The sequence below is a fragment of the Siphateles boraxobius genome, unplaced genomic scaffold, assembly GCF_051911475.1.
Source record: "Siphateles boraxobius isolate OS27281-9 unplaced genomic scaffold, OSU_SipBor_1 74, whole genome shotgun sequence".
NCBI classification, from domain to species: domain Eukaryota; kingdom Metazoa; phylum Chordata; class Actinopteri; order Cypriniformes; family Leuciscidae; genus Siphateles; species Siphateles boraxobius.
In genome coordinates, this window is record NW_027509202.1 from 879,279 (window position 1) to 892,500 (window position 13,222).

Consider the following 13,222-nt stretch of genomic DNA (forward strand, 5'->3'; position numbering starts at 1 on the left):
TTCATTTTTAATTTTAGCGTTATCGGCCCCATAAGAACATATTAATTAATCATTAATTGTGAGACTTTTGTTTTGATAATCATTTTCTCAGAAAAATATATAAAATTTGGATTTAGATTTATCAGCCAATATATCGGTTATCGGCTTTCAAATATAAATAATTATCGGTATCGGGCAAAATGTTCCTATCGGTGCATCCAAAAATAAACCTTATTGTAAAGTATGATCAAAAGACCAGATAAAGTAAAATAAAGTTATTTTCAAAGCTCAGAAAGGATTGAGATCATGCTGGAATCTTTCAATGACGCTCTGCACAAACGCTTGATGTAAACATCCTCCTGTTTTTACAAACGACACAAACCCAAGAAACACACAATTTACATTAACCGACGGCCGGAAAGATCTGTGTATTAGAATCAAGGATGAACTGGATATAGAACATCTTTACAGAAGAAAAACACACTTTACAAGCAAAGATCTCAGTGTATCGACAGAACTGGAACTGGCCGGACGCTGGTTTTATTCTTTCACAGTGATGCAGTGTGTGTGTGTGTGTGTGTGTGTGTGTGTGTCTGTCGTTCACAGAAGCCCCTTTGTCCTGATTCATCCAGGACTTTCACTTCATCAGAGACGTTTTCACACAACCTGATTCTGAGTGTTTTATAGGCTTTACACCGAAACGTTGAGGTGATTGGAAGACAGGAAGAGGATCTGAGCACTTCCTCTTCAGCCAGAGCTTCATCAGGACAAACACCCTGAAGGTGTGGTGCTCAAAAAAGGCCTGACACACACACACACACACACACACACACACACACACACACACACACACACACACACACACACACACACACACACACACACACACACACACACACACACACACACATGTCTGGTTTACTATCTTTGTGGGGACTCTCCATAGACTTAATGGTTTTTATACTGTACAAACTGTATATTCTGTCCGCTTACACTAACCCTATCCCTAAACACACACACACACACACACACACACACACACACACACACACACACACACACACACACACACACACACACACACACACACACACACACACACACACACACACACTAACCCTATCCCTAAACCCACTCATCACACACACACACACACACACACACACACACACACACACACACACACACACACACACACACACACTAACCCTATCCCTAAACCCACTCATCACACACACACACACACACACACACACACACACACACACACACACACACACACACACACACACACACACACACACACACACACACACTAACCCTATCCCTAAACCCACTCATCACACACACACACACACACACACACACACACACACACACACACACACACACACACACACACACACACACACACACTAACCCTATCCCTAAACCCACTCATCACACACACACACACACACACACACATACACACACACACATACACACACACACACACACACACACACACACACACACACACACACACACACACACACACACACACACACACACACACTAACCCTATCCCTAAACCTACTCATCACACACACACACACACACACACACACACACACACACACTAACCCTATCCCTAAACCTACTCATCACACACACACACACACACACACACACACACACACACTAACCCTATCCCTAAACCTACTCATCACACACACACACACACACACACACACACACACACACACACACACACTAACCCTATCCCTAAACCTACTCATCACACACACACACACACACACACACACACACACACACACACACACACACAGACACACACACACACACACACACACACACACACACACACACACACACACACACACACACACACACACACACACACACACACACACACACACACACACACTAACCCTATCCCTAAACCTACTCATCACACACACACACACACACACACACACACACACACACACACACACACACACACACACACACACACACACACACACTAACCCTATCCCTAAACCTACTCATCACACACACACACACACACACACACACAGACACACACACACACACGCACACACTAACCCTATCCCTAAACCTACTCATCACACACACACACACACACACACACACACACACACACACAGACACACACACACACACGCACACACTAACCCTATCCCAAAACCTACTCATCACACACACACACACACACACACACACACACACACACACACACACACACACACACACACACACACACACACACACACACACACACACAGACACACACACACACACGCACACACTAACCCTATCCCTAAACCTACTCATCACACACACACACACACACACCATATCCCTTGCACATATATGTTATTATTATTATTACAGTAATCGAACATTTCATAATATATTTTTATATGGTATTTTATTTTGTTTCTGTCATTAATGCATTGTTTTTATGTTTCTATTCTTGTGAAGCGCTTTGAGATGCTACTTTTTAAAGGCGCTGTAGAAAATAAAGTGTATTATCTTAATTATTATGTATTATATGAATCTGTGATCACACGCCTACATTATACTTTTTTGCAAACCTTAATCAGGTTTATTTAGTTGTTTGATGATAATGGAGTTAATGTAAAGCTTCTCTCAAAGTTATGAACAATTAAGTTCAGCAAAGTTTCAGTAACGTTACTAGAACGTTCCTTCAAAGTGATCTAGTCTTTACTGTAATAATGTTCTCAAAACATCAGCACAAAAACATGATTTATACATCCTTCATGGAGCGTTTTCCTGAAATCATGTTATCATAACGTAACGGGAACATTAGCACAACGTTCTCAGAACATATTGTAGTTTCCTAGCTGTATATTATCACATACGTGTAGCTACTAGTGAACTGGAATTGTGGAACAACATTTTTTGTTGTAAATTCAGATTCGTTTTTTTTTTTTTTTTTTTTTTTTGCAACCAAACTGGGAAACAATAGCCTTCAACAATGAGAAGTGTGTTATCTTGTGTAACGGGTTCGGACTCCCACAGCGCGTTTGATCAGAGTTATTCTCCAATACTTCCTTTTCTCTTTTGAGGAAGTGTGTTACAGTTTTTAAGGAAGAAAACCTGTCCAAAAAGGTTGTAGAGTTAAAATAGACTATAGTTTACTTTAGAATACTTGTTTGGTTATAAATACACAATATATATGTAAATCTTAAGATGTTTTTCCTCAGTGTTTCTGTCTTGTTTTCCAGCACAAACATCTAAACATTCTTTATTATCCAGTATTAAATTACTATTCAATAATCTAACTCTATACGTTAACTGGAGAAGAAGGAAAATGACTGAAGATATTAAGTCTGAAAAATTTATTGTACATAAATATTGATCAGCATTCACACTGCGGTCGATTGTAATCATTTATGATCATCCATGCATTTACACATTGCAAAAATACAAAACTGTCAAAAAATCATGAAGCTGTCAGAACTCTGTCATCATTAAATTATCAAAGTCAGAACATTTTTAAAGCAGTTACACCTCCATTGAAGGCAATAAGCATTAATGATCAGAAATATATCAGTTTTCTTCTCTCAATTATATTAATTTCATTGTACATTATGATACCGAGTAGACTAAACATGCTACGCGTCTTCTGAAAATCAAGATACTTGCAAAGATTTCTGTACATTTTTCACATGAAAAAATATTTGAAACATCATCATCACAGCGTGTTCACTGCAAAAAATGCTTTTCTTACTTAGTATTTTTGTCTTGTTTCCGGTCCAAATATAAAAAATTCTTAAATCAAGATGCATTTATTTAATTATATCTTGTTTTCTAGGCAAATAAATAAAAATTAAGTGAGTTTTTGCTTAAAACAAGCAAATTATCTGGCAATGCGGTAAGAAAAATAATTTCGTTTCTGTTTGAATTAACATTATTTTTCTGACACCATTAGCAGATAATTTGCTTGTTTTAAGCAAAAACTCACTTAATTTTGATTAATTCCCCCGGAAAACAGAACATAATATCTCATGTCATTTAACTCATCTAGTAAATGCATCTTGAATTAAGAAATTATAGATATTTGGACAGGAAACAAGACAAAAATACTAAGTAAGAAAAGCATTTTTGCAGTGTGTGTCTCAGAAATCGTCCTCTTTATGTCTGTAGAAGTGTGTGTGTTGTGTCTTCTTCTTCTCGTAGAGATCAGGACTGTACACACTGTCCTCGTCCTCTTCCCGACCGGAGCTCCCGCCGTCAGACGGAGACAGGCTCATCTGGTTCTGGTTCTGGTTCTGGTTCTTGCGGGACAGATCGAAGGGCTCGTCCTGAGTGATGCGGGACAGGATCCGGAGCGGCCCGGAGAGACACAGACGACCCCGACGCCTGAACACTGACGGAGAACATCATCATTATCATACAAACATGTGTCAAAAATGAGCATCTAAACAGTCTTAAATCAAGACACATTTACTGGAGAACATTCCATATTGTGTCATTCTTCAAACACTCTGAGAATGTTACTTTTAAATGTTCTCGGAATGTTCTGAAACAAGTCGTTACATTTAAAAAACGTTCCATTGTATGATTATTCAAACATTACACTGCAAAAATGCTTTTCTTACTTAGTATTTTTGTCTTGTTTCCAGTCCAAATATCTACAAATTCTTAAATGAAGATGCATTTACTAGATGAGTGAAACACCATAATATCCTGTTTTTGGGGATATAAATCAAAATTAAGTGAGTTGATGCTTAAAAAAAGCTAAACTATCCGCCAATGGGGTCAGAAAAATAATGTTAATTCAAACAGAAACAAGATTATTTTTCTTACGGCATTGGCAGATAATTTAGCTTGTTTTAAGCAAAAACTCTCTTAATTTTGATTTATTTGCCCAGAAAGCAAGACTTAATATCTTATTGCATTTTACTACTTTAGGAAATGCATCTTGATTCCAGTATTTTTTGATATTTGGACTGGAAATAAGACAAGCATATTTTTTTGTGTGAGAATGTTACTTTGTTCTCGGAATGTTCTGTTACATTTAGAAAACGTTCAATGAACGATTCAAATAACGTTCTTAACAAAATCCAGAACTCTGAGAACGTTCCCTGTTTCATTTATAGCTTCTCAAGAATCTTGCTTTCATAATGTTGATGTATTTTAAGAGAAAGCAGACTCACCCCGAGCGTCCAGTCCCTGGTCCATGACCCCGTGCTTGACCTTCATGTGGCGGGTCAGGTTTCCCTTCAGCGTGAACTTGCTGGCGCAGTAAAGACATTTGAAGGGTTTGCTGTCAGAATGCAAGTGCATGTGGCCCATCAGATTATGCATTCTGTTAAACTCCTTTCCACACAGCTGTAAAGAGAGCAACTATTCAGATATAGATATCTGTGACCCGATCACTAGTAAAGCTCTTCATTCCTGTCTGATAACCTGACTGATGTTCAGGACATGTGGCATTGCTTTCATCGCTGATCAGGACAATAATGCACTGGGAAAAGGATTTTCTGAACGTGCGGTCACAGTTTCATGCAGATTTTTAGTTGCTCTGTGAAAGTTTGAGGGTGAAATCCAGTCATTTCAATTAGAATCTCGATGTGAAAGTGACTTTGTCGTTGTGTTTGACCTTGACATTTTAACCTTCAACCAGTGTTGGTGCCTATACAAATATCAAAACATTCTTAAATCAAGATTCTTTTGATTTTTTGAAACATTGGCAGATATTTGTTCTTGTTTTAAGCCCAAACTCACTTCATTTTTCAGTCTTAATATCTTCATCTTGATTTCAGAATGTTTAGATATTTTTGTGTTGGAAAACAAGACAGAAACTGGCATGAGTAACTGGCATTTCTCGCATAATATGATCAGATTTTTTGTTTATTGTTGCTCTGCTAACAAAACGAGTGGTGCTAGAGTTGGATGAATTCTGTATTGTATTGATAATCATTAAATGTGGATGTTTTGCTTATGATCACGCCGCAGCCTCTCATTGCATATATTTGAAAGGCAAAAGAGAGATTGAATCCAGCATGAGAGTTTCTCTGGACAGTTTCTGTCCTTCCTTTTATTCTTTTTTTATTAGGGTGGTCCTTTCCTTTCCTTCAGGAGGATAGAGGGACTGTAAACTGTCCGAACGGACCGTGAGAAAACAGGAAGAGCTCCTGAGCACAAGAGAAAGCGAGATGAAATCTATTTGTGGGCTTGTTCTCGGGGGACGAGAGAGCCATTGTTACACACTCAGTTTGTGCAGCGAATATCCTTCCTACAGACGAGGAGACACTCAACTGCCAAAACACAGTGTGGTGTTGGTTTGGACGCGCGTTCGAGACCGAGGTCACACACGTTTCACAACCACCAGGACTCATTGAAGAACTGAGGCACATTCACATCCATCCCTGCTCTTAACACCAGTAGAACCAGTAGAACCTTCTCTCAAAGTTATCAACAAACGTTCTTCTGCGTGTCAGTCAAAAATGACCAAAATTATTTTTTTTATTTCAATGAAATTAATGCACTATATTTGAGTTCGATAAAAAAATTTTATTTCATATTTTGTATTTTGAGGGGATTTTATAATACTAAATTATATTTACGCTGTATTTATGATCCATTTATTCACTTTTATTTGCCTTTTTCGCCATTGGCTTTTGGCTTGCTTATTTGGGGACATTTAATTTAATATTTAACTGTCAGGGTTCTGTCACTTCTGTCAAGTCTATTTCTTGGTTTTGTGACAGAGCCCTCACACTCCTGTTTTGTCTTGTGTCACACACTGTGTTTAACACTAGCTGTGTGCTTTCATGTTGTCATGTTTCATGTGAACGCGAGGATTATGAGTGTTCTCATTGGCTGCGTGTTCATGTCTCGTTGTGTGTGAGCACATGGCTGGTGATTTGTTTTACTGGCCATGTGCTTGTGTTTTAGTCATGTTTTGTGTGAGCACATGGCTTGTCATGTGTGTTTCCGTGTGCCATGTGCTCTCCTGTCGATTGTCTAGCCACGCCCATCTTGTTACCTGATTATTGATTAATTAGCCGCACCTGTCCTCCCTCGTTACCCTCGTTTGTTTGCTTCCTATTTATTCATTTTCAGTCCTGTGCTGGTTCGTTGTCAAGTCAACTTGACTTGAATAATTTTTTACTGTACTGTCCTTTTTGTTTTAATTTTTGCTTAATAAATACCCATTTTCCTGCACATGAGTCCTTGCTCCTTCCACCACTCCCACACCTGACATTTAACAATATTATTACAACATTATTTTCCTGTTATCTCTGTAAAGCTACTTTGAAACAATCTGCATTGTAAAAAGCGCTATATAAATAAAGGTGACTTGAATAAAGGTGACTTTCTAAGAATAGACCTGAAAAGTCTATTTTCAGGTCTAGATTTCCAACTTTACATTGGAAATTTACATTTCCAACTTTAACTGTGGTAAATCTTGAACGCTTTAGAGCACAGACTAAAGTTTGATCTCTTTACAAAGACGAGACGACACTTGGTAAATTATTACTGAAGTGACAAAAGTTTTAAAAAGTTAACTTTAAAAAAGTTACAAAATTTTACATTTATTGTTATGAAAAATGTGCAAAAATACTATTTTATATTTTCAATAACATGTTTTACTCTAAAACTTTGATAAAATCAAAGCCATAAATCTAAACAATGTTGTTCGGCTCCAGTTACAAACGCTTCCACTAGAGGAAACTCTCTCATTCATTTCCAATGCGTCATTTCTGACCGCTAGGAGCACAAGTGTGAATATTGTTTTCAGGATCAAAAATGACAGAAGAGCACCAGAGAAAACGGGACGTTCAGTGAACACCAGAGTTTTCATAACTTAATAAACTGCAAAAAAATGCTTTTCTAACTTAGTAGGCCTATTTTTGTCTTGTTTCCAGTCCAAATTTCTAAACGTTCTTAAATCAAGATGCATTTCCTAGATAATTAAAAATGATATAAGAAATTCTATCTTGTTTTCTGATTAAAAAAATACAACAAAATTGAGTGAGTTTTTGCCATTAACAAGTAAACTTAAACCAATGGGGTAAGAAGAAAAAAACTTAATACAAATGGAAAACAAGAAAAAAAATATTTTTTTCTTACCCCATTGATTTAAGTTTACTTGTTTTAAGCAAAAACTCACTCAATTTTATTGTATTTTGTATATTGTATTTTTTCTTGGTTTCCATTTGTATTAAGTTTTTTTTTCTTTCCCCATCGGCACACTCAAAAAAAATATATGTTGGCTTTAATTAACTTTTTTATGTCAACAGGTTCCATAAATTAACTTTTTTATGTCAACAGGTCCCACGGGTTACGTTAAACTAACATAGTTTGTTCATGTAACTTCGACATCATGGAATGAAGTCATTTTAAGCGACCCAATTAAACTCTGAGTAGAGTGTTAAATGAACACTGAAGCAGTGTTAAAGTTAATGAGATAATTAAGTGGATAATTAAGTGATGATTGAGCATTATTGAAGACAACTGATGGTAACAAGCAGAATCACTGAAGGAGAAAACCAGAATGTTTAAGTCACCATTATGATGATCAGTGTTTGTTTTAGTTGGGCTCTTGACTCTCACATCATTAACTTTAGTTTTTGTTTGGTTGCTGGACATGAGTAATAACAGCCAGATGAACAAATATAAAAGATGATCTGATGGTGTTGGTAGTGTTTTAACATAATCATTATTTCACAATCATTTGACCTGAATCACTGAACTAATATAGAACACAATTTCTGAGTTATGTTTCCCTTATGGATTATAGCAGCACTGTCATTGTAGAGCATACCCTTTTTAGCCTTTTCAATGAAATCCAAATGAATGAAAATACTAAAAAGAACTCTGTAAAAAATGTCTAGCCTCCCCAGCTCAAAATCTTCTAGTGACTGGTCACATCTAAATTTTTCAGTTGTCCCAAGTGAAATTCAGCAAATTTAATTTGATCAATTTGCCGAATTTCACTTGGGACAACTGAAAAATGTAGATGTGACCAGTCACTAGAAGATTTTGAGTTGGGGGAGGTTAGAAATTTACAATTACAGTGTCCTTGTTACATAAGTTACATGTACTTACCATAGTAATAACAGTAAATTATGCATAATTACATGCAACTAACCCTCAAACAAATCCTAAACCCTAACCCTATAGTAAGTACATGTAGTTAATTAATATTACTCAGTACTTAAATATATGATTACACTGTAACAATGATACCTTAAAATAAAGTGTAATCGAACTTTATTCCAGTGTAAGAGAAGCATGTTTTGCAGTGTAGAAAGCTTGAGTATATTTTCGTTTGCTGAAAGCAGCTTTTGGATTTTAATATCAGCGTTGGTTGCGGTTCTGGAAGTGACGCTGTGACGCAGGGACACAGGTACACACCTTGCACTTGTAGGGCTTGATGTCGGAGTGGACGATCATGTGGGCCTTGAGCGTCTGTTTCTGGACGAAGCTCTTGTAACACACGTGACACTGATACGCCCGGATGTTGGTGTGTATCAGAACATGACGCTTCATGTTGGCCAGCAGCGTAAACTCACGGCCACAGATACGACACTTGTGCTCCTTCACTCCCTGCAACACACACACACACACACACACACACACACACACACACACACACACACACACACACACACACACACACACACACACACACACACACACACACACAGACGAGGATCAACCAAAGAGCTCTTAATAGCGCATTATAGAGTCCTTTATAGAAATGTGTTCTTCTCAAGCGGTTTCACTGCTTTCACACAGACGAGGATCAACACACACTGCAGAAAATGATTCTCTTACTCAGTATTTTTGTGTTGTTTCCAGTCCAAATATCTAAACATTCTTAAATCAAGATGAATTTACTAGATGAGTAAAATGACTGAAGATATTATGTGTTGCTTTCTGGGGAATTAAACAAAAATAAGAGAGTTTTTGCTTAAAACAAGCTAAATGATCTGCTAATGGGGTCAGAAAAATAATCTTGTTTCTCTTTGAGTTAACATTATTTTTCTTAACCCATTGGCAGATAATCGTGCTTGTTTTAAGCAAAAACTCTCTTAATTTTGTTTAATTCCGCCGGAAAACAGGACATCATTTCTTATGGCATTTTATTCATCTAGTAATTGCATCTCGATTTAAGAATGTTCAGATATTTGGACTGGAAACAACACAAAAATAATAAGTAAGAGAATCATTTTTTGCAGCGAAACCGCTCTTAAACATCAGAGTCGTTTATAAAAATGTGTCACTGCTTTTATTCCTTTTGATAACTAGATCATCACCCAGCTCTATTCTGCTTTATTTTTCCAGCACAAATATCGAAACATTCTTAAATCAAGATACATTTACTGGAGAAGCTGAATGACTGAAGATATTAAGACTGAATAATGCACCAAAATGAAGTGAGTTTGTGTTTAAAACAGGAACAAATATCTGTCAGTGGAGGGAGAAAAATAATCTTAACTCAAAGGAAAACAAGATTATTTTTCTGACTCCATTCACTTAATATCTTCAGTCATTTTGCTTCTTTTACAGTAAATGTATCTTGATTTAATAATGTTTAGATATTTGTGCTGTAAAACGAGACAGAAACACTGAGGAAAACATCATGTTTTGCAGAAAATGCTTTGAAAACTATTTTCACTCCCAAATAATTACTAAATAGAATTTTTCTTGAACTATGCCTGAATAAACTCATAATTACTGCTTATTAATAGTTAGTAAAGTAGTTGTTAGTTTAGGATTGAGGGATGTAGAATATGATCATGCAGAATAAAGCATTAATATGTGCTTTATAAGTAACAGCTAATATCCTAGTAATACGCATGTTAATAAACAACTGGTTCACAGTGAGGATTGAACCCTAAAATAAAGCATTTACAATTATTTGGGAGTGAAAATAGTTTTCAGAGCATTTTTATATATTTTTCAAACAATGATGATCTTCCTCAGAGACTCTCAGTGTGACTCTCCTCTCCTCACTGTGTGTGTGTGTGTGTGTGTGTGTGTGTGTGTGTGTGTGTCTGTGTGACTCATCACCTTGTGTGTGAGCGTGTGTGTGTGTGTGTGTGTGACTCTCCTCTCCTCACTGTGTGAGTGTGTGTGTGTGTGTGTGTGTGTGTGTGTGTGTGACTCCTCACCTTGTGTGTGAGCGAGTGTGTGTGTGTGTGTGTGACTCTCCTCTCCTCACTGTGTGAGTGTGTGACTCCTCACCTTGTGTGTGTGTGTGTGTGTGTGTCTGTGTGTGTGTGTGTGTGTGTCTGTGTGACTCATCACCTTGTGTGTGAGCGTGTGTGTGTGTGTGACTCCTCACCTTGTGTGTGAGCGAGTGTGTGTGTGTGTGTGTGACTCCTCACCTTGTGTGTGTGTGTGTGTGTGTGTGTGTGTGTGACTCTCCTCTCCTCACTGTGTGTGTGTGACTCCTCACCTTGTGTGTGTGTGTGTGTGTGTGTGTGTGTGTGTGTGTGTGTGACTCCTCACCTTGTGTGTGAGTGTGAGTGTGTGTGTGTGTGTGTGTGTGTGTGTGTGACTCCTCACCTTTGTATGAGCGTGTGTGTGTGTGTGTGTGTGACTCCTCGCCTTGTGTATGTGTGTGTGTGACTCCTCACCTTGTGTATGAGTGTGTGTGACTCCTCACCTTGTGTGTGAGCATGTGTGTGTGTGACTCCTCACCTTGTGTGTGTGTGTGTGTGTGTGTGTGTGTGACTCCTCACCGTGTGTATGAGCGTGTGTGTGTGTGACTCCTCACCTTGTGTGTGTGTGTGTGTCTGACTCCTCACCGTGTGTGTGAGCGTGTGTGTGTGTGACTCCTCACCTTGTGTGTGTGTGTGTGTGTGACTCCTCACCGTGTGTTTGAGCGTGTGTGTGTGACTCCTCACCTTGTGTGTGAGTGTGTGTGTGACTCCTCACCTTGTGTGTGTTTGTGTATGTGTGACTCCTCACCTTGTTTGTGTGTGTGACTCCTCACCTTGTGTGTGAGTGTGTGTGTGTGTGTGTGTGACTCCTCACCTTGTGTGTGTGTGTGTGTGTGTGTGTGTGTGTGTGTTTGTGTGTGTGACTCCTCACCTTGTGTGTGTGTGACTCCTCACCTTGTGTGTGAGTGTGTGTGTGACTCCTCACCTTGTGTGTGATCATGTGTGTGTGTGTGTGTGTGTGTGTGACTGCTCACCTTGTGTGTGAGCGTGTGTGTGTGTGAGTCTCCTCACCTTGTGTGTGAGTGTGTGTTGTTTGAGATGATGCGACTGCACAAACTCCATCCCACACTCTCCACAGATGAAGGGCCGGATGTCCTTGTGCTTCATCATGTGATTCTGGAGTTGACTGGGATACTGGAAACTCTTCTCACACTCCCCACAGTCGTACGTCACGGGCCCTCGGTGCGTCGTGAGGTGTCGTTTGAGCTGCGTGAGCGTCGGGAAGTCGAGTCCACACTCCACACACACGTTCTCCTGCCCTCGCTCGTGCTTGAGTGTGTGTGTGCGCAGCTCGCTGGGATACGCGAACCCTCGTCCACACACTCCACAGCTGAAGGGCTTGACCTCGCTGTGTTGCATCATGTGTCTCTTCAAGTGACTGGTCTGAGTGAACGCTTTCTGACACACTTGGCATTTGTGCGGGCGCGCGCCCTGGTGTGTGAGCATGTGTGTGTGAAGGTGGCTCAGTTGCTTGAAGAGCTTCCCGCAGAGATCGCACCCGTGAGGTTTGATCCCGCTGTGTCCGAGGATGTGTGTGATCAGGTTGTATTTCGAGGTGTATGATTTCTCGCACATCCGACACTTCCAGCGCTTCTGATCGCCAACGTTTACATAATAGCTTTCGTCCACGTTGACGTTCAGCTTCTCCGTGGAGGCGTCCGGGTTTCTGTGGCGAAACCGCGGGTAGAAGGGATTCGTGGAGTTGGGAAGGAGGAACGGGAACGGCACGAGGCTTGGATGAAAAGGAGGAAAGTATGGATTGGGAGATCGGATGAGGAGTGGAGACGGAGGCCACATCGGAAGCTCTTGCTTCACGTGAACGACTCGATGAAGCCGGAGCCGGTTGAGGTCGATCATCTCCGGGAGGAATCTGTGAGGTTGAGGAACGACGGGACGAGGAACGGGATACGGGAGGAGAGAAAGATCGACGCTTCTGCAGGGAAAATCCTCTGAGCGCTTGCTTTCGCTCGCCTTTGAATCCATGATGAAGGTTTTCTACACGT

The 13,222-nt window shown here is 39.5% G+C and overlaps 1 protein-coding gene across 4 annotated transcripts in view; it reads right to left on the reverse strand.

Annotated features, from left to right (window-relative positions):
* Positions 1-3,356: 3,356 nt before the first annotated feature.
* The window catches only part of znf366 (zinc finger protein 366), a 13,770-nt gene continuing 3,904 nt past the window's right edge, over positions 3,357-13,222 (reverse strand). For 2 of the 4 annotated variants that reach the window (XM_077217518.1, XM_077217517.1), the window contains 4 exons: positions 12,231-13,222; positions 9,403-9,594; positions 5,193-5,367; positions 3,357-4,402 (listed from right to left, as the gene is read on the reverse strand). The exon at positions 12,231-13,222 is cut by the window's right edge and continues 38 nt beyond it. In XM_077217518.1, the coding sequence (XP_077073633.1) occupies positions 4,152-4,402; positions 5,193-5,367; positions 9,403-9,594; positions 12,231-13,202 (1,590 nt within the window). In that variant the 5' untranslated portion in view covers positions 13,203-13,222 and the 3' untranslated portion in view covers positions 3,357-4,151. The remainder of the gene's footprint in view (positions 4,403-5,192; positions 5,368-9,402; positions 9,595-12,230) is intronic. The other 2 variants (XM_077217520.1, XM_077217519.1) reach the window with 1 other exon arrangement.